We start from the raw sequence: 20,004 nt of genomic DNA, 5'->3' as shown, positions 1-20,004 counted from the left end.
AAATAAAAAATTAGCAGGGTGTAGTGCTGCCCACCTGCAGTCCCAACTACTGGGGCAAGAGGATTGTCTGAACCTAGAAGTTCAAAGATACAGTGAGCTATGATCACAACACTGAACTACAGCCTGGGTGACAGAGTGAGACACCATTTCTGAAAAATAAATAAATAAAACTCTCTACACCATTAATTTTTTAAAGAAGGGCAGAATGCTCACCTATTATGGGCTGTCATAAAAAGCTAAGAAAACCAATCCAAACCTAGGCAGGGAAAATGAAACAGGCGCTCTACCCTGGTTCCTGTCTTGAACAGAGAGAGAGATATTAAATGAAACTACTGAAAACTTACAGTGTGGTCAGGTGTTTTCTTAAGCGACTCCGTGGGTATATACCTGCTTACTGAACACCCTTTCCCCTGCAACTCAACATGGAGGCTATACCAGGACCAGTCGCATTGCAAGCTTTGCAGGGAAGGTGGGCAGAGGGGGAGGCAGTGCCAGGATGGGGTGGTTTCCATCCTGTGCTTCCCCAAGCTCTGGGATTCTCCAGAGGCAGAGGGGCTGCCATGGGGGGATGACAAAGAGAAAGCGGAGAGGATCTGGGCTCCCCCACAGCCCACCCGCCACCCACCATTCCAACCAGAGCAGTTCTGCATTCATCAGTCTCATGTCTCAGGTGGAGGGGGTTCCACACAAGGTTTCACATGAGAACAGGTTGCCCCGGGACAACGATGCTAAAACTATTGTGCGTAGAAGGAGTAACGGGTCTGGCTCCCATCAGACTCATTGGGCAGCTTCTCCGGCTGCCCACACAGCCAGCTCCGGGCATGTGGGGGCCTTAGAAAAATGGAGAGGACACAATTGCTGTCCTCAGAAGTCTCTGCCCAGCTCACTCAGCCAGGACACAGGACAAGGGCATCCTCGGACACGTGTGTCATGGAAGCTCTTATCTAGCAATGAGGAACCCTGAGATGCAACCACTGAATGCCTGACCCTCACATCTAAAGGTCAGGCAGACCTTCCTAGAGCTTGGCATTCCCACGGGCCCCACCTCCACTCCTGGCTCCAGCTGTCAATCAGGCCAGCAGGATCAACAGGAAGTTCCCAATAGTCTGTACGACCCAGCTCTAGGGCAAGTCAGACGACCCAAGCACTGGGAAACACCCAGTGCTGCGACTCTCCAGGCTCCATGTGCAACACCCATAGGCAGAGTCAGAACTGGGATGAGGGCACCTGAAGGGGTGGAAGATCACCACCCCAGCGAGTCAGGCTCATTTCCAGCACCGTAACTGCCAGCTCCCAGGGCCCGGCAGGGGCAAGAAACCCTGGGATATTATGAAAACTGCCACAATGTCCATGAAACAGGGTCTAGACACCCACTAGGGGATGCCCTTGCTTCTGGAAGGGCCTAGAAGTCCCTAGCCCCCACAGGCCTACCCAGCCTACCTGGCTAGCCCAACCCAATGACTCCCTTCATGAGAAAAGCATTTGGTAAAGTGTGCGTGCTGGACCTTTGGGAAGAGTTGTGCTATCTCTCAGGATGCTCTGTCATTCCTCCTCTGCACTGCACCAGGCATTAGGAGATCCCTCCGCTCTGCTCAGTGCCAGGCATTAGATCAGCCCAAACTATGCCAAGGGGGCGGATGGATTCTTCCAGTCCTGCCATTGAAGGCTGAGATTCACACAGTGACACCTGAGTGGACCCAGGCCCCCAGCATCTACCTACAGAGGGCACCCGTGTCCTCAGGAGAAATGTGTGACCTCAACCATGTGGGGACTGAGGGGACGAGGGGAAGAGCCCGGAGAACCAGCCCACACCAATGGCCCACTGGATAACGTGGCTTTCTAATCGCCAGGCCACAGGCAGATTTTGTGGCAACAAGTTTGGTCCTGGACTTTGAAACTTGGGTCTGATGTGGTCAGGCGTTTTTGTAAACACTTTCTAACCCAAGTCAAATGAGTGCTGCAAAGGGAATAATCAAAGTATCAATTACAGACACATCCATATTACAGTGTGTGCATGGGTTCACACATGTGTACTCGCCATAAGGAGGGAGCAACCCAAATGCCACATGGATGAACAAATGACAAGCCGTGGATGTACCGCAGTGACACTCAGGAGCCACGTCCCTTCAGGAAGCCACCTCGCCTTCCTCCCAGCCCTCCTGCCTCCATGGGGAGGCTCACTGGGAAGAGCTGGGACAAGCCCAAGGCCCTTGGGGGAATGACTGCTGGGTCCACCGTGGTGTCGGGATCATGTGATTTCTCCATGTTGTGACCCTCTGGACTTGGAAAGCAGGCTCTCTCGCAAGAGGACCAATGAGAGAGCTACTGTTCCCACCCCCTTCTAAAGAACAGCCCGGACAGAGGGAGCTGTCCCATCCAGAACCACAGGCCATGCCTGGGCTCTGGGCCTCCCCTTCCTGCCACCCTCCCCCACCACGGCCAGAGCTGACCACAGGGACTCAGGGAGCTGGGGCTGCAGAGGGAGCCACTGCTGAGCAAGTGGCTGCTTCCACCAGGGTGAACACAGTCCACACTGGATACCTAAACCCTCCTCCCTCCTTGTGACACTAAGTCTGTTGGCATCACTCAGAGGAAGCAGGAAATCAAGTCTCATTAGTGTATTCATTCATTCATTCATTCACTCATTCATTCACCCATGGGCATTAGCAGAGTGACTCTGAGGAGTGAGGCTGCCCAGGCGGCAGGGAATAGGAAAATGTAGGAGACAGAGGGGCCCTTGATTGAACCACATGCAAGGCTGAATGCCACCTGGGCTGTGGGATAAAAGCCCAGCATTTGCGAAGGGGCTACACAGCAGCCACACATAACAGGAGGAGATCAGTGAATGGGGAGCACCCAGGCTGGGCCACCAAGGGTGATGAAGCTTCTAGAGGCAGGGAAAGAAAGGGAGGGCATCCCTGGCTGAGATGACAACGCAAGTCTGGGCTGGGGCAGCAGGAATAGGCCATGTCGTGGAGGGCTCTGATACTTGGGCTGATTCTCTGAGCAAGAGGGAGTCACTAAAGGCCTCAGAGGAAGAAGGCAGCACAACGAAGGCTGCGCCAGAAAAACAGCCTGGTAAGAGGCAGGAGGTGGGGGATAGACAGTGAGACTCCTCAGAGGATAGGGGCCAAAATCCAGGAAGAGGTGACAAAAGTCAAATCCGTGTGGGTAAGGGAATGAGTGCAAGAGGTAACACAGAGATGAAAACAACTTGAGGCAGCACGAGGACATGAAGATGCCAGGGTAACTCTGCAGATACCGCCAGCACGACCTCGAAAGAGCCCTCTCCAGGACTGGGCACTGGAAAAGTGGCAGGGAGCAGACAGGGAGTCCGACTGGGGACAGTTGGATGGAGGTGCCTGATGTACATCCAGGGAGCCACAGCCAAAGGAGAAGTGACAAGGCTGGTGCTCAGGAGGAAGGCCCGCTTCCAGCCCTGCGGTGGCAGCACCTCCCCTCCTCCTCCCTGCTAGAGTCCAATCCCCATCTCTGCTGTGCAGTGCTGCCCGGGGACCAGGGAGCCTGCTGGGTGTGCTGTGCCTGAGGGTGCACATCCTCTAGGAAAAGCCTGGAGTTCAGATGAGCAGAAATGACATTTAGAACAGTGGTTCCCAAGCCCTGGAGATCCAAAGTGTGCAGATCCAGCACGGACCCCTAAAAGTCATGCTTTCAAACAGCTCCCCAAGCACCAGATTCAAATACAGAGTCACAGGCCCCACCAGCAGATTTGCTACTTTAACCAGGTAAGGTGAGACCCAGGACGTGTAATGTTTCAAGATGCAGCCCATAGAAGCAACACACAAAGCACACAGTCCGCCAGCCATGCCCGGACAGCGCCCGCTCTCAGTGAATGCTCAGGCCAAGCCCTCCAGCAGCTGGAGCCTGTTTCTCGGGCTGCGCGGGGGAGAGTAGAGCTCAGTGTACAAGAGATGGGAGGCTGCCAGTATCCAGCAAGGATGGAATGACAATAGCTACCACGTGGGAGTGCTCACTACTGGGCAGATGCTGTTGTGGTGCCACCACAGTCCACCTCTGTCAAAACTTGTCCCATTTTGCAGATGAGGCCACTGAGGCTGAGAGCAAAGGTGGCCCATGGCAAGCATCGAGGCCAGAGCTACAGGTGTATGTTCCACACCTGGCCACCTGCACCGATGCACAGGGTAAGTGTTGGCAAGTCGTGTCTGTCCCTCTGGCCTCAGTCTTCCCCTCTATAAAACAGAGGTAACTGTTCCCAGCTGCTTGCTGGAAGCTCTGGGATCCTAAACTCAAATGACCATGAAGGCCCTGGGAAGTCCGCAGGGTTTTCCCCAAGCAGCAATGCGGCTGCCCCCGCAAGCCCTCAGTCGGTCTGGATGCCGCCTGCAGGGTATGTCTGCCGTCTCTGCCCACCCACCACTGGGTGGAAAGGGCAAAGGACGTTCCCCCTGCTCCATACTGAGTCCTCCTCATAAAGATCTCATTGTGCGATTCTCAATAGCAGGCTCTGTTTAATGGCAATAATATTATCTTCTGCTGCTGACATGCCATCTCCTTTTTTAAACTGAGAATATTTGGCTGTGTTTTCCTCTACATGCAGCGCCATTTCAGACAGAAAGGAGCCTCCAGGGCCTGTGACCTGGGAAATGCAGAGCCAGCAGGGAGGCAGGTGAGGATTTACCTGTGAGGCCAGGTGACATGGTAACGTGGTCTGGAGAAGGCCAGAGGGTGGAGTGCCCAGGGGTGGGGCCGGGGGCAGTTGGGAGGAAGAGGGAGATTCTCGTACCAATTCACTTCAATTGTTTATTTCAGCAAGCAGCAGTGGGCCTGTGAAGTTTCCAAAGTGCCCTAAGCATTTCTTTCTGGACTCAATACATTAAGTCAAAGAAAGCAGCAGGTCATATGTGCCAATGAAGTGGTATGAAGCTATTTCTCTTTACAAGGCCTCCTTCTCTGTGAAGCAAATCTCAGGACTCACTCACTTAAAGCAATGCGGAATGTATGACCAGCAAACAGAAAAAGGAAAACAATTCCTCAGTTCCTCATCTGTATTATTACCATTCCCTTCCCCGGGGAAAGGCAGGCTAGCAGAAATTCTACAGGGGTCAGTAACCATAGGTGGTTATTTGTAAGAGTAGTTAGTACTTTTCCCAGACTACAGAAGCAATGGCATTTGGGGGCCACAATGCTAACCATACACTGCCCCCTCTGATGACTTTCATTCCTTGAGGTTCGCTCATTGGATGCCCCACTCTATCGCCGGATTGCATCACACAGCCTCCGTGCAAATGCCATAGCATTCTGGCCAAGGAAGCAGAGCAGGCGGTCAGACTCGTCACTCCTCCTTCTGGACCACCTGCCCATAAGGCCATCTGCTGACTCTTCCGAGCTCCCTGGGCCAGGTGCGGCACTCAGAGGGGGATGTCCCTCATCCCTAAACAGAAGGAACCCATCTGGATGAATGGAAAGAAGGCCACAGCCGCTGAGGGGGAAGAGAAATTCAGGGTGGTGGCAAGAAGGCGATGCTTCTGTGGTAGTGAAGGTAAGGCAGGAAAGAGTCAAAAACAAGAGCGGGGGCCAAAGCACGGGGCGAGCGTGTGGAGGGAAGAGGCAGATCCAGGAACGCAGGACAGGAGATGGTGGGCTGAGGGGTTCTTTCCAGCAAGTGTGAGAGCAAACAGGGCCTTTCTGTATCTGCTGAGCAAAGTGTACTCGATTAGAGGCAAAATCTCTCTGAGTTTCAGTGAATGAGTTTCAGTGAATGGACGAATGTAGGGGGCTGGAAAGGACTTCTAGGGTCACCTAGTGCAAATCCCTCACTGCAGACGCGCAGCTACAGCATGGAGTAGGGTAGTGACTCAAGGTCACACAGCAAGTCAGTGTCGGAAGGGGGCCAGCACTCCAGACTCCTAACTCCTGGCTGGGGGCATTTCCCTCTCCAATGATAGATGACACTGACCATTCACACGAGAATTTTTTCGTTTTTTTTTTTTTTTGAGATGGAATCTCATTCTATTGCTCAGGATAGAGTGCAGTGGTGCACTTTCAGCTCACTGCAAGCTCCGCCTCCCGGGTTCAAAGATTCTTCTGCCTCAGCCTCCCGAGTAGCTGGGACTCCAGGAGCACGCCACCATGCCTGGCTAATTTTTGTATTTGTAGTAGATTCGCCATATTGGCTAGGCTAGGCTCAAACTCCTGACCTCAAGTGATCCATCCGCCTCGGCCTCCCAAAGTGCTGGAATTACAGGCATGAACCACAGCGTCCTGCCAGAGAAATATTGTTTTTAATGGCTTATTGACTCTTTGTGACCAATCCAGGGGTCTGCAGGGTCTCCCTGTGAACTCCAAACCGAGGCAGATGATCACCCTGATTAGGCCTTCCCAGCTGACACCCAAACAGTCTAAGCTTCTCTAAGTTCAAGTGTTTCTCCACAGCCCGCCCTGGAGGAGAGGCAGTAACGCCCACAGGTGCCAGTGATTCCCCAGCAACTGACAAGGTGCAGGCTCTGCTCTCCCCAGGTGAGAACGAAAGGTCCCCCCGACATCCCTGGAAAATGGCACCCACTAGGTTAGAGGGCAACGTATGCAGCAAGACACAAGTCACAAGGCTTACACTTGGAGGCTTTTCTCAGTGGTGCCAAGAAAGCTGAAACAGGAGAGGGTTGTTCCTGATGCTTCAGACCCTGAAGACCAGGACAGAGAGAACGCCAAAGGGTGAGTTGTGATTTAAAATGCAGGGGAATTCAGACTAGGAGGGGATGGCAGGGCAACATTCCTCTAGCTCAGGCAAGATAGAAAAGAAGCTTCCAGATAGACCGCAAAACCACATGCAAAAAGACCACCACTAGGAAAAATAACCAGTAAGGTTTTTCTATAGCAGAAATAGCTAAGTTCTTTCTACTCAGACCCTCTTCTGAACTGAACTGCTAGCTTTTCATATATGACGGACTCCATGTTGACTTTCACTGTTGGATGCAATCCTTTTTTTAAAAAATATGTATCTGATGGGCCACTGTGCAGCTTGCCCACCTCCTCAAAAACAAAATGACATCTGTCAAAAGGACAATCAGTGGGCATGCTGGAATCTGGCAGTTCACAAGCAAATTCTTAATATTATGTGTGCTGTGTCACAGTGCTGTAAATACAGTTCAGATTTGGTTTAACAAAAAGCACAAAGCGGCCAGGCACGATGGCTCACGCCTGTAATCCCAGCACTTTGGGAGTCCAAGGCGGGCAGATCACCTGAGGTCAAGAGTTCGAGACCAGCCTGACCAACATGGAGAAACCCCGTCTCTACTAAAAATACAAAATTATCCAGGCGTAGTGGTGCATGCCTATAGTCCCAGCTACTCGGGTGGCTGAGGCAGGAGAATCACTTGAACCCGGGAGGGGGAGGTTGCAGTGAGCCCAGATCGCGCCACTGCACTCCAGCATGGGCAAAAAGAGCAAAACTCCGTATCAAAAAACAAACAAAAAAAAGCACAAAGTCCTTGGAGCAATACGTAAGGGGCACCCAATTGTGGGTTCCAGTAATTTTCGTATCTAAAAGACAATTATTATCTGGGGGTTCCCCTCCAGGCAGGGCTGTCCAATTCCTTTTATGTTAAACCCAGCCTAGAGAGTATCGCCTCCATCTGATTTTCATATCAGAGGAATAGGAGTTCCTGCTTCAACATTTCATTATTTGCATCCCATCCTCATTCTACAAAGAAGCGCTCTTAGGAATTTTTCTAAAAATCACAATCAAATACTTATGCTCAATGGCTTAAAGTTGGTGGCGCTGAAGATGACTTCAAATGCCGTGTTTTCAAAACCACATTTTGGGGTCAAGAAAGACAAAAGTCCACACGGAAAGAAAGCAAGAAGCCATTCATCTTATCAAAACTCCTTAGAACCATACTCTCCAGTTCAATGGGAGAACTTACAATTTGACAGAAAATGAGCATAAATAAATAAGACAAATGGTTAACACATCCTCACCCCCTTATTTGGTAGATTGAACTGTGGCTCAGGACAGCAAGTTTTGGAAGAAAAGAATCAAACGGCACAGACTTATTTGCAAACTCTCACACTTCCTAAGCACTGCAATGATGATTTTTAAACTTCTTACTAATCATGGTGGTTCCCCCAGCCAGGGCCGCCTTGGTTCCTTGGAAGAAATCATCAGCAGACGTCATTCCCTGGTCAGGCATCTGGAAACGAGTGTGGACGTCAATTCCTCCGGGGATCACCATCCGGGAGTGGGCCTCGATGGTCTTCACCCCTCCTGGCACAATCAGATTTTCTCCTATTTGCCTAAATAAACAGGGTTGGTGATAAGGGTTGTAAATGAATGGTGGACTCAAATGGGATCTGACAGTTACTTTCACTAACCTATAAACTATCCTCCGCTCTGTGCTGTGAGCTTTTCAGATCATTGTCATGATTCATAATAAAAACACTATATACTCCTATCCCCCAGCAAGAGGCAATGCAGAGTATACTAGAAAGCAAAAGTTAAATAAGGCACCAGAGGCCCCACTCAAAGACGTTTTGTTCCCAAGAAACCCCCCAAGATCAAATGATAACAAGGCCCCAGGGTATTTCTAAAAACTGTCATTAAACTTTCTTTACAACATCTGCAATTGAGCTAATTATCCTATAGCAAGTTTCTCCAGACCTGGCTATACTTTGCAAACATTTATTTTTATCATATCCTTTTCACCAGAGGGAAAATAGGGGTGGAAGGGTGAGGTAGAACAAAACAAAGCAAAAAAAAAAAACAAGTGAACACTATGATTGCAATGATTTAAAATTTTGGAAGCGTGTGTTCAGTTATTCAGATAATGAAAAAGCTAACAGCTGAAATATAATTTAAAAAGGCAGAAAAATGAATATTCATTATGTTGGGGGACATGATTCAGTTTCAATTTTTAAAAAATATTTTTACATCGTTCTACCAATTTTTTAAAAAGGAGTATTAATCTAGGAGAAGTCGATAAAGTTCTAGAACAAATTAGTGATGAGTAAAAATAGCACACAGGCCTGCACACTTCGGGGCCAGTGTCGTTCTACCAGACCAGATCGTGCCGTCTTATAATTGGGGGAAAATGGAACATGAAAGTCATGGCATTTGAGAGCCTGCAGCTGAGACTGTCACAGCAAACACACATGGAGAAAACATTAAACGTGGAAATGTTAAAATCTATTTTAGGTTCGTAAATCTGGGTGTGAGCTCCCAGGCCACTCCAGTTTTCCACTCCTCTGGACTGGTTTAAAGCTATCCCTTGATGAATGCTGCTTATTTAAAAGCTGTCACTGGCTGCAGTGTTTGTCTTTAAACAGATGTGCTATTTCTCCAGAGCCCAGGGAGCTGCCCCAGTAGGAAGGCCAGGAGGATACTGGGATGAACTCAGCCTCCTTAACCCTCTGGCGTCCAAAAATACCCAAACTCAGGAACTGCCCTGTTGCTTCTCCTTTGTAACACTAACACAATAAACACAAGGGCAGTCTTATTTGCACTAGTTGCCACGTAGAATAAAACCTAAAATTCCCTCAGGATTTAGGCAGTAATTTGTCTGTATTACTTGGTAATTAACTTGATGTCTTTCTTTAGCCCCTCCAACTTGGATTCTTGATGAAGAAAGCAGACGTGCTGTCTTAATAGAGGAGACTGTCTTTCACGTTTGCATTCTTTGGGCAATCCAACCCAAACAACTACATTCTAGGAAAACCTTTAATACATTCAACATATCACAAACCAAGTATTTGAGCTGGCAACAAAAAGATATCATATCACCTCAGTTAAAAATAGTAAATTACATAATACATAATGCAACGGGTGTACATTAACTGTTGCTTTGAATTCCCTAAATTTGAGTTTTCAGATTCACTAATTACCACCAATCAAAACCCATTTAAAACCGATACTAAGTTGGTCACTCTCTGATGTTCCTGAAGTTTGATACTATGGATGCTAATGGTAGCTAATATTTGGAAAGCCTGGAAAGTGTTCAAATATATCTGTATATCATGAGTTACACTTACTTGATCAACCCATCTTCCATGTATATGTCTGCATAGAACGACTGGTCATCATTAACAATTTTACCTCCTTTGATCAGAAGACGATCGCTCTGAAACAAAGAGGCAGTAAGGTCACAACACGTAACTGACCTGTGAGAAACAGGAGCTAAGATATGTGAGGTAAGGATACATTTTCACTATTCAAAAGTGATGTTCAAAATAAGCCCATTTTGGAAAGGTTCAGTGACAAAGGTAAGCCTGTATGTGGCAACGTATTCATCACCTGATGAGTCAGAACACACAGGGAAAGCTTATCCTAGATAAACGAACCATCTATTTCAATTAGACATTGAACTCCAAAGAAAAAAAAAAAGCAGTGAAAATTATTTCATATAAAGAAGATAGGGCCGGGCGCAGTGGCTCACACCTGTAATCCCAGCACTTGGGAAGGCCGAGGTGGGCGGATCACCTGAGGTCAGGAGTTTGAGACCAGTCTGGCCAACATGGTGAAACCCCATCTCTACTAAAAATACAAAAACTGGGCTGGATGTGGTGGTGGGCACCTGTAATCCAGCTACTTGGGAGGCTGAGGCAGGAGAATTGCTTGAAGCAGCAAGCAGCAGGCAGAGGTTGTAGTGAACCGAGATCACATCACTGCACTCCAGCCTGGGTTACACAGCAAGACTCCAGCTCAAAAAAAAAAAAAAAAAAATAGTACTTTTTAAAATGGGTTTTGGCTAAACCTCAATTTAAAAACAAACAAACAAACAAAAAACACCCACATATAGGAAGGCCATGTCTTGGAAAGACTTCGTCAAGCACAATTGACCAAAAAGTCTGCTGTCACAGGATATACCACACAAACACACTGGATTCAACCACAGCAAGGTTTCCATTCAGTATGTCCTTTATATTTGCATTTATCTTTGAGGTAAATCACAGGAAGTATAGCAAAAAGGGAGGGAAAAGACTACAAAAAATACGCCATTTATGCCATTTTAACTAGGCTGTTAAGAAAAAGGTAAACTCCCATGAGTAAGTACATGAGATAGCAAATTCTAAGATGCAATGCACTACAGATTGCTGATGCACTTATATTTTAACCGGTGATATTTATGCAAAAAAAAAATAAAGGACAAGCAGCAGATAAAGGCTGAGAATGTGACAGAAATGCTACATTATGACTCATCGTTATTGCAAATGCTAGCAAATGGAAGGGAATGCTAGCACTGCGTGTTCAGTAAATATGCACCTGTATTATCCAGAATGGGCTTAAACCTTGCAAGCTGAACCATACATTGCCCTTTTAATTTAATTAAAGAATTTAATTCTTTTGGCAATCGTTAACTCAAAATTCAGTTACGAAACAATATTCTCGGCAAGTGCTATCTCTCTTTAGCAGTTACCAAGAAAAGGAAATCATAGAAAATCTTTAAAAAAGAGATAAGCTACTAGAGAGCAAGGGGAAAAGATAATTTTACACAAACACACACACCTTAGTTCATAAAGTATTTATTGTCTCTCTAACATACTGAAAACCAGTAAGATCATTTTAATTTTGTACACTGCAGGGTCCTTGATCCTGACGTAGACTTTGGAAAGCCAAGGGAGAACAGCCAACAATAATTCCTGCACCTGTATAAGGTAAGTGTAAAGACCTTTACAAAGCCCTGCCGTACACATCATGCCATCAGAGCCTCGAAAGAAGTCTGTGAGGTGGATGTGTCTATTCCCATGACACATAAGGAAACTGAGGCTCAGAGAGGTTAGGCCACTTGCCCAGGTCACCCAAACCAGTGCACTTGTCCTCTGTTTACAATGATCTCCACCTCCCTCCCAGACCTCTAAGCTTCCATGGAATAAATATCACCTGGAAGGCAAGGAGAGGCCTCACCCTTCACCTCCTGCCTCCACAGTCACTGTGGTACCTGCCCCAGTCATCACTGCGAATACCCCGAGCCAACATGATGCCAAGAAAAAAAGTGAAACACCACACCCCCGTTCACTCTAGTGCCTTCCAGAAGGCTCTTACATAAGAGGCTGCCAGTGGTGAGGGAGGGAGGAATACCATGCTATAGGTCCTATGATAATGCAACCAGATTTTTTAAAGGATGGGGGGGGGGCGCTCTTTAAAAAAAAAAAAAAAGTCTTGTTGATTGTTTGCTTTTTTTTTTTTCTCCCCACACTGTCAAAATGAAGCTGCCTGTTCATTCACGAAGACAGCAAATTATTTGAGGCTTGCTGCAAATCTGCTCTCCATCCTCCCTCCCCAGAGTCACCACTCCTTCCTTCAGCGCAGTGAACACACAAGGGTGGGTGCCCCGTGCCCGGCCCTTTGGGATCTTGGGTCTTTTACCTTCAAGAAGCAGCTAGCGCCCTTCTTCAGCTCATCCTAGAAAATCCTCCGAGCACACGCCCCCTCCCCTATGCATTTGCTCTCCTTCTCTCTCCTGCGGATGGGTGTGCCCTTGTGCTCGAAGAGGAAGCCGGGGTGCCCATGGCTAAAGAGAAAACCAGAGCCAAAGCGCGTCCCTATATCCAGCCCTAAAAACACATCCTGACTGTTTTAAAAGACTCTTTCGATCTCTGCCTCAGTCCTGGGTTCTACCCGGGAATCAGCTGGCCGGTTGCGATTGCACATCCTTATATAACAATGAATTTCCCTGGCGTTCCCCCGTCCCTGGGATTTCACTAGGGATGGAAAGAATAGGACGAACGAATTTTTCCAGGAAAACATGGGGAGAGGGCGGGAGCAGGGGAGAGGTGGGAGCAAGACCGGTGCTGATCTCTGAGGCATCGCTAACCGCACAGACGTTTTCCCCGTGGTTTGCAAACCAACAAGTCCAGGCCCCAGCACCGCGCCGAGCCCTCCGGCCGCCGCGATCATTGTCTGGCCGGGGCCGGGCCATCTGCTCCCGCGTCGCGCAGCGCCATTAGCGCCCGGCCGCTCGCCGCGGTCCCCGCGCCCACCCTGCAGCCCGCTTTGTATGCGCCAACACGGACGCCTCCTGGGCGGCAGAAGGGGCGGAAAAGGGACGCGAAAACGAGCCCGAATCCCCGCCAGGGCCCCGGCCCCTAACTACAGAGCGAGAAAACCGGGGACGGCACTCAAAACCGGTTCCCGGCCAACAAGAAGCCCCCGCCTGGCCCCCCACCTTCCTCCTCTGCTCATCACTTCGTCCCTGTTTTTCCTTCCCGTTTCCACACCATTCCGGTACACCCTGCCCTTTTCAGCATCCCTCTGCTGTCATTACGCCTTCGGGCTCAAACCCGCTCCTTTTTCCAAGGACCTGGAGAAGGCTCCAGAAAGCCCTTTTTGGGAGGGGGCGGAAGACCCGGGGAGGATCCAAGTCCCTATCTCCCCACCGCTGCTGGAGGAGTCCAGCCTCGCAGCACGCAGCCCAGAGAACAATATCCGAGCTCCAGGCATGCATATTCAATCTGGCATCCATTTGCTTGCACCCCGCAGGCCGGCGCTGCAGCATCTCTCACTGACAATAAAAGATAGACCGGGTCTGGCGCGCTACCTAAGGCTACCTTCGTGCACTCGCGCTCCTGTTTAATGGCTTGCAAACGATGCGACTTCTAATCCTGGATCACTGCATCTCCCACAACCACCACCACCATCACCATCGCCTCCGTTAGCAACAGAAAGAAAAAGAAAAGTTCGGTCCCTCTCCTTTCCCCTCCTTTTAAAAAATTCCTTAGACCTTCTGTGCTACAAAAGGTGACTGGCCGACCGCAGATTTCCCAAGTACCAAACTCACCGTGATGCGTGGAATATTTTTCTTCCCCTGATAAGACATCTCTCTCCTGGGAAAAAATTAATTTCAAGAGGGCAGCTTTAAGGCAAAAACTGCCGGGAAGGGGACTCGGGTTTATTTTTGTTGTTGTTTTTTTTTTCCTTTGCAAGATTGAAAAAGGTGCAACCGCTTAGCTGGTCTTGCTATTAGGAAATTTCAAGAACGTAAGGGATGAATGCAATCCTCTGTCTCTCTTTCTTCCTCTCCTCCAACACAGCCCCAGCTAGGGCGGAAAAAAAAAGAGAGAGAGAGAGAGAGAGAGGGAGAGAGAGAAACAGGAGGGAAGGGGGTGGAAATAAACTACAGCAATAAAAGCCTCGGTTCAAGTCGGCCACCGTGGCGCATGCGCCGCCAGCCACTCCCTTTCCTCTCAGGCAAAAGCCATCCGCTTCGAGAGAGACGAGCAGCGATTGGCCGCGATCCTGGAATATGCAAATTTGGGCCGGTGGGGCGGGGCGCGGCGCGAGAGCGCGAAATGCGGCAGTGAGCGGCCGGGGGCGGCCCGCGGCGCGGGCGCCCGCGCGGGGAGCGCGCCTTTCGCGCGCTTTCTTCGGGCCGGGGCGGTGGGGACCGGGTTTGGCGTCGGCCCCAGACGCTCCTGGGCCACGCGGGGACAATGGAGGGATGGTCGTCGCGGCCAGGGGGAGGGGCGGGACCCCGAGACGGCGGGGCTTCGGGGCTGCACGCACTCGCCCGCGCGCGCCCCGGTGCCTGCCCGCCCGCGCGCCAATCCGCGGCGGCCGCCGCGGCAGCCCCGCGTGGGGTGACTGCGCCGAGCCAATGGCTTCGCTAGCGGCAAGCGCGCGACTGCACCGCCGGCCGGCGCCGCGCGGCCCGGGAGGGCGCCCGGCCTTCCTCCCCCGCCGTTGCTGGCGCTGAGCTCCCCTGGCCCCCGCCCTGGCTGGGCTGAGGACTCGAACGGCGGCGGGCGGGAACCAGGCGGGGAGGGCCCGGCCACGCCCGGCCCTGGAGAGGGCGGCTGCACCCGGGAGCGTCCGGGCCCGGCTCCTGGGGGCGGGGAATGGGCGCGGGCCGAGGGGAGGCTGCAGAGACGGGATCTGGCCCGCATGGAGGCGCCGGGCTGCAGGAAATGAGAGCCCTGAGGAAACCCTTCCAACTCCGAGCCGGGAAGGAGGCATCCGGGGAAGGCTGCGGGATATGGGAAACTCCGCCCTGAAACATCCTTTTGTGCCTTCCGGCCGCGAGGAACTTAGTGGGGCGGAGGAGTGGGGAGCAGCCGCAGCCCGCCGAGGCCGAGGTGGCCGGATGTGGGCCCTGTGCGCCCGCTTTACAGTCACGCCCACCTCGGCCCCCGGCGGGGTGCGTGGGGGCGCAGGGCATTTTGCTGGTGCCTGCAGCGCTGTCGGGGGCAGCTGCTGGCATCCCAGCGCCCCGGGGGCCTGAGGGTTTACCGGGCGAATGGATGGACCCCACACCGCACCGTGAGGCAGACAGTAGGAGATGAGCTGTGGAGGAGCAAGAAAGGAAGATTTTATATCCCACAGGAAAGGGAAACTGAGTCTTGGGGAAAACCTACTGAATCGGAGTTAAAACCAAGAGTGTCCTGACTGCCCAGGCAGAGCCTAGTCACTTTAAAAGGCACTCAAGGCCCCTTCCTGGCCCTAGCAGTTGAGCAGGCCTGGGACCCCTTAGCTTTGCCTGTCCAAGCCATGCTGGGATGCTCTAACTTCGGGGTCCCTGGGAAAGAAAAACGCTGATCCAATTGATCCTCAGGAATCTACCAGGGCCAACCCCCGTGGGAGGTTGCCCTGGCAGGTAGAATAACTACAACATCTGGACCAGCCCTCGTAGCTCTCAGGCTTCTCTGCTTGAGGTCAAAGGATACATGGAATCCCTAAGTAATCCAAGCCATGGGCGGAGGAGGTAGGGGGAGAAAGAATATGTAATTGGCTCACACCTGCTCAGCAAAGCTTAGCTAGAAAAATCCGGAATAATTCGGGCTGCTGTGGGCCTGACTTCCAATCTTTATGCCCTTCACCACCTTAGCCACCTTAGGGGAATGTCCGTCCTTCCCGACTCAGAGAAGGTACAAAATTCTCCTTTTCAGTCCTATATCTCTAAAAATCTGAAGTCCCAGAAAGGAGCTGTAGGGCACTCAGAAAGTTTCACCGCTGGTTAATTCAAGTTCAATTTAGCCGTGCATCTGAAGGAGAAAGTGAAGCACTTCCCCCTCCAGCAATCTGATATGCCGCAAGCAAGGTGAGATGATGTCGGCAAGTATTGCCGTCAATTGGTAATGGTTAAAGTCAAGTGTCTGAGAAAGCTTAAAATATGCCTTTCTACTTGTCAAAAACCAACAGTCAGTCCCTGCTTTGCTGCTGACGGCAGTGGAGAGGAGTGTCCTATTAGCTCACAAAAATACTACTTGGCAAGGGAGTAAATAACGAGACTCAAATTAATTTAAAACAAAGTAACCTCTAATTATATTGTTTGTATTCTTGTATTCCCCGCCATCCGCGTTGTTTAAGCTTAATGGATTTAAATATATCTTGTTATTTACCAGTTTGCCATTGAATCATTTGTTTTGTGATAAAAGCTTCCAAGAGCTTCTGTGTCTGTCTCATTGGCTTCAGTTCTATAGCCATTGCTATGAGGTTTAGTCCATGATAATTGACGTTTCCACTCGTAAATATCCAAAAATGTAAGGTATAAACTGATTTGTCTGTTCTGACTAGAGCCTAAGAGAGTATTTGGCACATAAAAGATACCAAACAAATGGTTTAAAAAGACCAAGGAAGAGAACTGTCTGCAACCTGCATTTCTTAACCATATTTACTGTTCAATGCAATGAGGAAAAGTAAAAAAGGGCCAGGGAGAATTTTCCACCTGCTTTGCACTGATGAAGGTGGAGAAAAAAAAAAAAAAAACCACAGATAAACAGGCCTCACACTTTTACTTCAGAGATCCTTGTAAGAATTAAATGAGAGGCTGGGCACAGTAGCTCACACCTGTAATCCCACACTTTGGGACGCCAAGGCAGGCAGATCAGTTGAGCTCAGGAGTTGGAGACCAGCCTCAGCAACATGGAGAAACCCCGTCTCTACAAAAAATACAAATATTAGAGACCAGCCTGGCCAACATGGAGAAACCCCGTCTCTACTAAAAATACAAAAATCAGTCGGGCATGGTGGCAGGGGCCTGTAATCCCAGCCATTCGGGAGGCTGAGGCAGGAGAATCACTTGAATCCAGGAAGCAGAGGTTGCAGTGAGCCAAGATCGCGCCATTGCACTTCAGCCTGGGCAACAAGAGCGAAACTCCATCTCAAAAAAAAAAAAAAAACGATAACTAAATTAGCCAGGTGTAGTGATGGGCACCTGTGGTCCCAGCTACTGGGGGCAGGGGAAGGTTGGGCTGAGGCAGAAGGATCAGTTGAGCCTGGGAGGCCGAGGCTGCAATAAGCCATGATTGTGCCACTGCACTCCAGCTTGGGTGACAGAGTGAGACCTTGTCTAAATAAATAAATAAATAGTTTCTTATACGTTCTCTAGAAAAACACTCAATGAAAATTTCCTGTAAAATTACGAATCATTATTTGTGAATCTAATATTTGTACCTTTTCTCAAGCGTGACTTTTCTGAATTTTTAAACATTGAATGCATGCCAAACATGAGAAAGCAATGTAAAATTGCCCGTTGCGCAATCACAGCCCCTTCCCAAACCTCCGCTTTCCCATACTTTTCTCCTGGCAGCAGGAAAGAGCCAGATGTGGTACCTAAATGAGACAATGGTTTAGTGAAATGGTAACATCCCGAGCATTCTGCATGGTCGGCAGGAAGGGAGGACCTGCCTGAGCAGATCCGTGAGTGGGAAGAATGTGTTTTAACCAGGTGCTGTTTCAGAGTCTGACCCCTGTCTTCTCCGCAGCTTCAACTCCTCTCCCTGGGCACTTACTCTGTCCCCATGCTCAGTGGGTGCACGCACACAATGTCAGAGCAAACTTCTCACTGCTCCTGAAAACAGTGTGCCGTCCCTAATCTATGTCTTGCCCTAAGCCGTTCTTTTCCCTTCCCTCCCTCTAAAACAACTGAAATGTCACCTTGTCTATGAAGTTTTCCCCATCCTGCCCCCTGCAGCCTTGAGCACTCCTTCCTGTGTTCAGCCCTACTATAACACCATCACTCTGTAATGACTTGCCCAATTCTTCCATCAGGCCATGACTCCTAGAAGCAAAGAGCTCCCTCTTCTTCCAGCCACCAGCACACTGCCTGGTCTCTGGCAGGTGCCCTTCATATTTGGTGCATAAATAAGTGCTGTCATTGCTATGACGAAGACAAAAGGTTCTTACACCAAGGTGAGTTTTAATGTCAAAAAAAAAAAAAAAAAAATCCCCAATGCAAGCAAGCCTTTCCCTTAGGACTATCACTTCTTTTTTTTTTTTTTTTTTGAGGTGGCGTCTCACTCTGTCACCCTGGCTGGAGTGCAGTTGCATGATCTCGGCTTATTGCAACCTCTGCCTCCCAGGTTCAAGTGATTCTCCTGCCTCAGCCTCCCAAGTAGCTGGGATCACAGGTGTCTACTACACCCCGCTAATATTTGTAATTTTAACAGAGCCGGGGTTTCACCATGTTGGCCGGGCTGGTCTCAAACTCCTGACCTCAGGTGATCCGCCCGCCTCAGTCTCCCAAAGTGCTGGGATTACAGGCATGAGCCACCGCACCCAGTCAGGAATATCACTTTGTCAGGCCTTCCTTCTTGGCAGCCTCCCCTTCTCCAAGCCCCTGAAACTCCAAGAGGACCTAATGTTATTATTAACAGCTTATTAACAAAACTGCTGTGTATGGCCAAGCCTGGTAGAACACAGGGAGACAGCACCCAATGCTAAATGAATGTCGGAGTCATACAAGGTGTCTCTAGTAATTTTTTCTCCATTTCTGAAACTGTCCTTTACTCCATCCTCCATTATTCTTTGTATATACATCCCTGTGTGATCCCATTCATCGCAGTAAACCATCTACACGATACGATCCTCACTGACACCATAACTAGGTGAGTGTGATTTTTCTTCCATTCAAGGTTTGAGCTCACGGGGAAGAAAAACGTTCAAAATCTTACTCACTCCTGGCCAAGCGCGGTAGCTCATGCCTGTAATCCCAACACTTGGGAGGCTGAGGTGGGCGGATCACCTGAGATCAGGAGTTCGAGACCAGCCTGGCCAACATGGTGAAACCCCGTCTCTACTAAAAATACAAAAACTAGCCGGGAGTGGTAGGGGACACCTGTAATCCCAGCTACTCAGGAAGCTGAGGCTGGAGAATCACTTGAACCCTGGAAACAGGTTGCAGTGAGCTGAGATTGTGCCACTGTACTCCAGTGTGGGCAAAAGAGCGAGACTCCTTCTCAAAAACAAACAAAAAAGTCTTACTCATTCCTTATCCTTACAGAGGGCCTGACAAGGCTGGGGGCTCAGGCAGGACTGAATGCAGGGAGGGAGGTATGAGTGGAAGCACCCAGCCAGCCCTTTGCACATGTTCACATCATCCAAGCTCCAGGGAAGTGGGGCTGGGGAGATGCAGACATAACTCCAGTGCCCCAGGCGACTGTGCTGCTCTCAGTTCCTCAGCATCTGCCCGGAACGTGTTCCCTCCCTGACTAGCTCACCACTGCTCTTGGTTTCATGTTCCCCTTTAGGGAGCTAGAGTAGCCATTTCTGCTTCTGTGGCGCCCTGAGTTTCTGCGTTACTGCAGTGTTCAGAATGTTACAGTGTAGGGGAACTCCAAAGCAGAAACTGCTGACAAAACAGAGCCCAGAGGTGGCAAAGAAAATCCCCATGCCCAGAGTGCTGCAATTGGATGCCAAGGGCTGTGGCCTCTAATGCAGCCTGCAGAGAAGGTTGAAATGAATGCGACAGTAAGGAGAAGCTACTGGAATCCTTCTTTGCCAAAAACAAAGGGCATTGACTAGGACACTTGAGCTGGAAGTGATGCCTTCTTCACTGCAGATGGAATCAGGCAATGACGATCGTTTTCTTTGTGTGTGTAGCCCTGAAGGGGCAGAGACTGCGGATCAGATCAGAACCTGCCCACTGCCTTCCCCTGTGGCTGCCTCCTTTTAGCAGGGGTGACGGTGGTGACAAATGAGGGTCAGCAGTGACTGGCCCTCTGAAACAGATGCTGCTTTGGCTAGAACTGGACAGACTGCCGGCCAGCATGGGGGCTCTGCTAGGATCCTGAGGACACATCCTCCCTACAGGAAGA

At 50.0% G+C, this 20,004-nt stretch overlaps 1 protein-coding gene across 3 annotated transcripts in view; it reads right to left on the bottom strand.

Moving 5' to 3' along the window:
* Positions 1–20,004, bottom strand: part of DPYSL2 (dihydropyrimidinase like 2) — a 146,052-nt gene that overhangs the window by 66,945 nt on the left and 59,103 nt on the right. Inside the window, exons 1-3 of one of the 3 annotated variants that reach the window (XM_025395206.1) lie at positions 13,752–14,218; positions 10,006–10,094; positions 8,090–8,274 (exon numbers count right to left, since the gene is read on the bottom strand). In XM_025395206.1, coding sequence (XP_025250991.1) covers positions 8,090–8,274; positions 10,006–10,094; positions 13,752–13,790 — 313 coding nt within the window. In that variant the 5' untranslated portion in view covers positions 13,791–14,218. Of the gene's footprint in view, positions 1–8,089; positions 8,275–10,005; positions 10,095–13,511; positions 13,640–13,751; positions 14,219–20,004 lie in introns of those variants that run through there. The other 2 variants (XM_025395207.1, XM_025395205.1) reach the window with 2 other exon arrangements.

Source organism: Theropithecus gelada, chromosome 8, assembly GCF_003255815.1.
Source record: "Theropithecus gelada isolate Dixy chromosome 8, Tgel_1.0, whole genome shotgun sequence".
In the NCBI taxonomy this organism is placed as follows: domain Eukaryota; kingdom Metazoa; phylum Chordata; class Mammalia; order Primates; family Cercopithecidae; genus Theropithecus; species Theropithecus gelada.
Note: the sequence above shows the minus strand (reverse complement) of the source record. Positions and strands in the feature narration are given on the sequence as shown.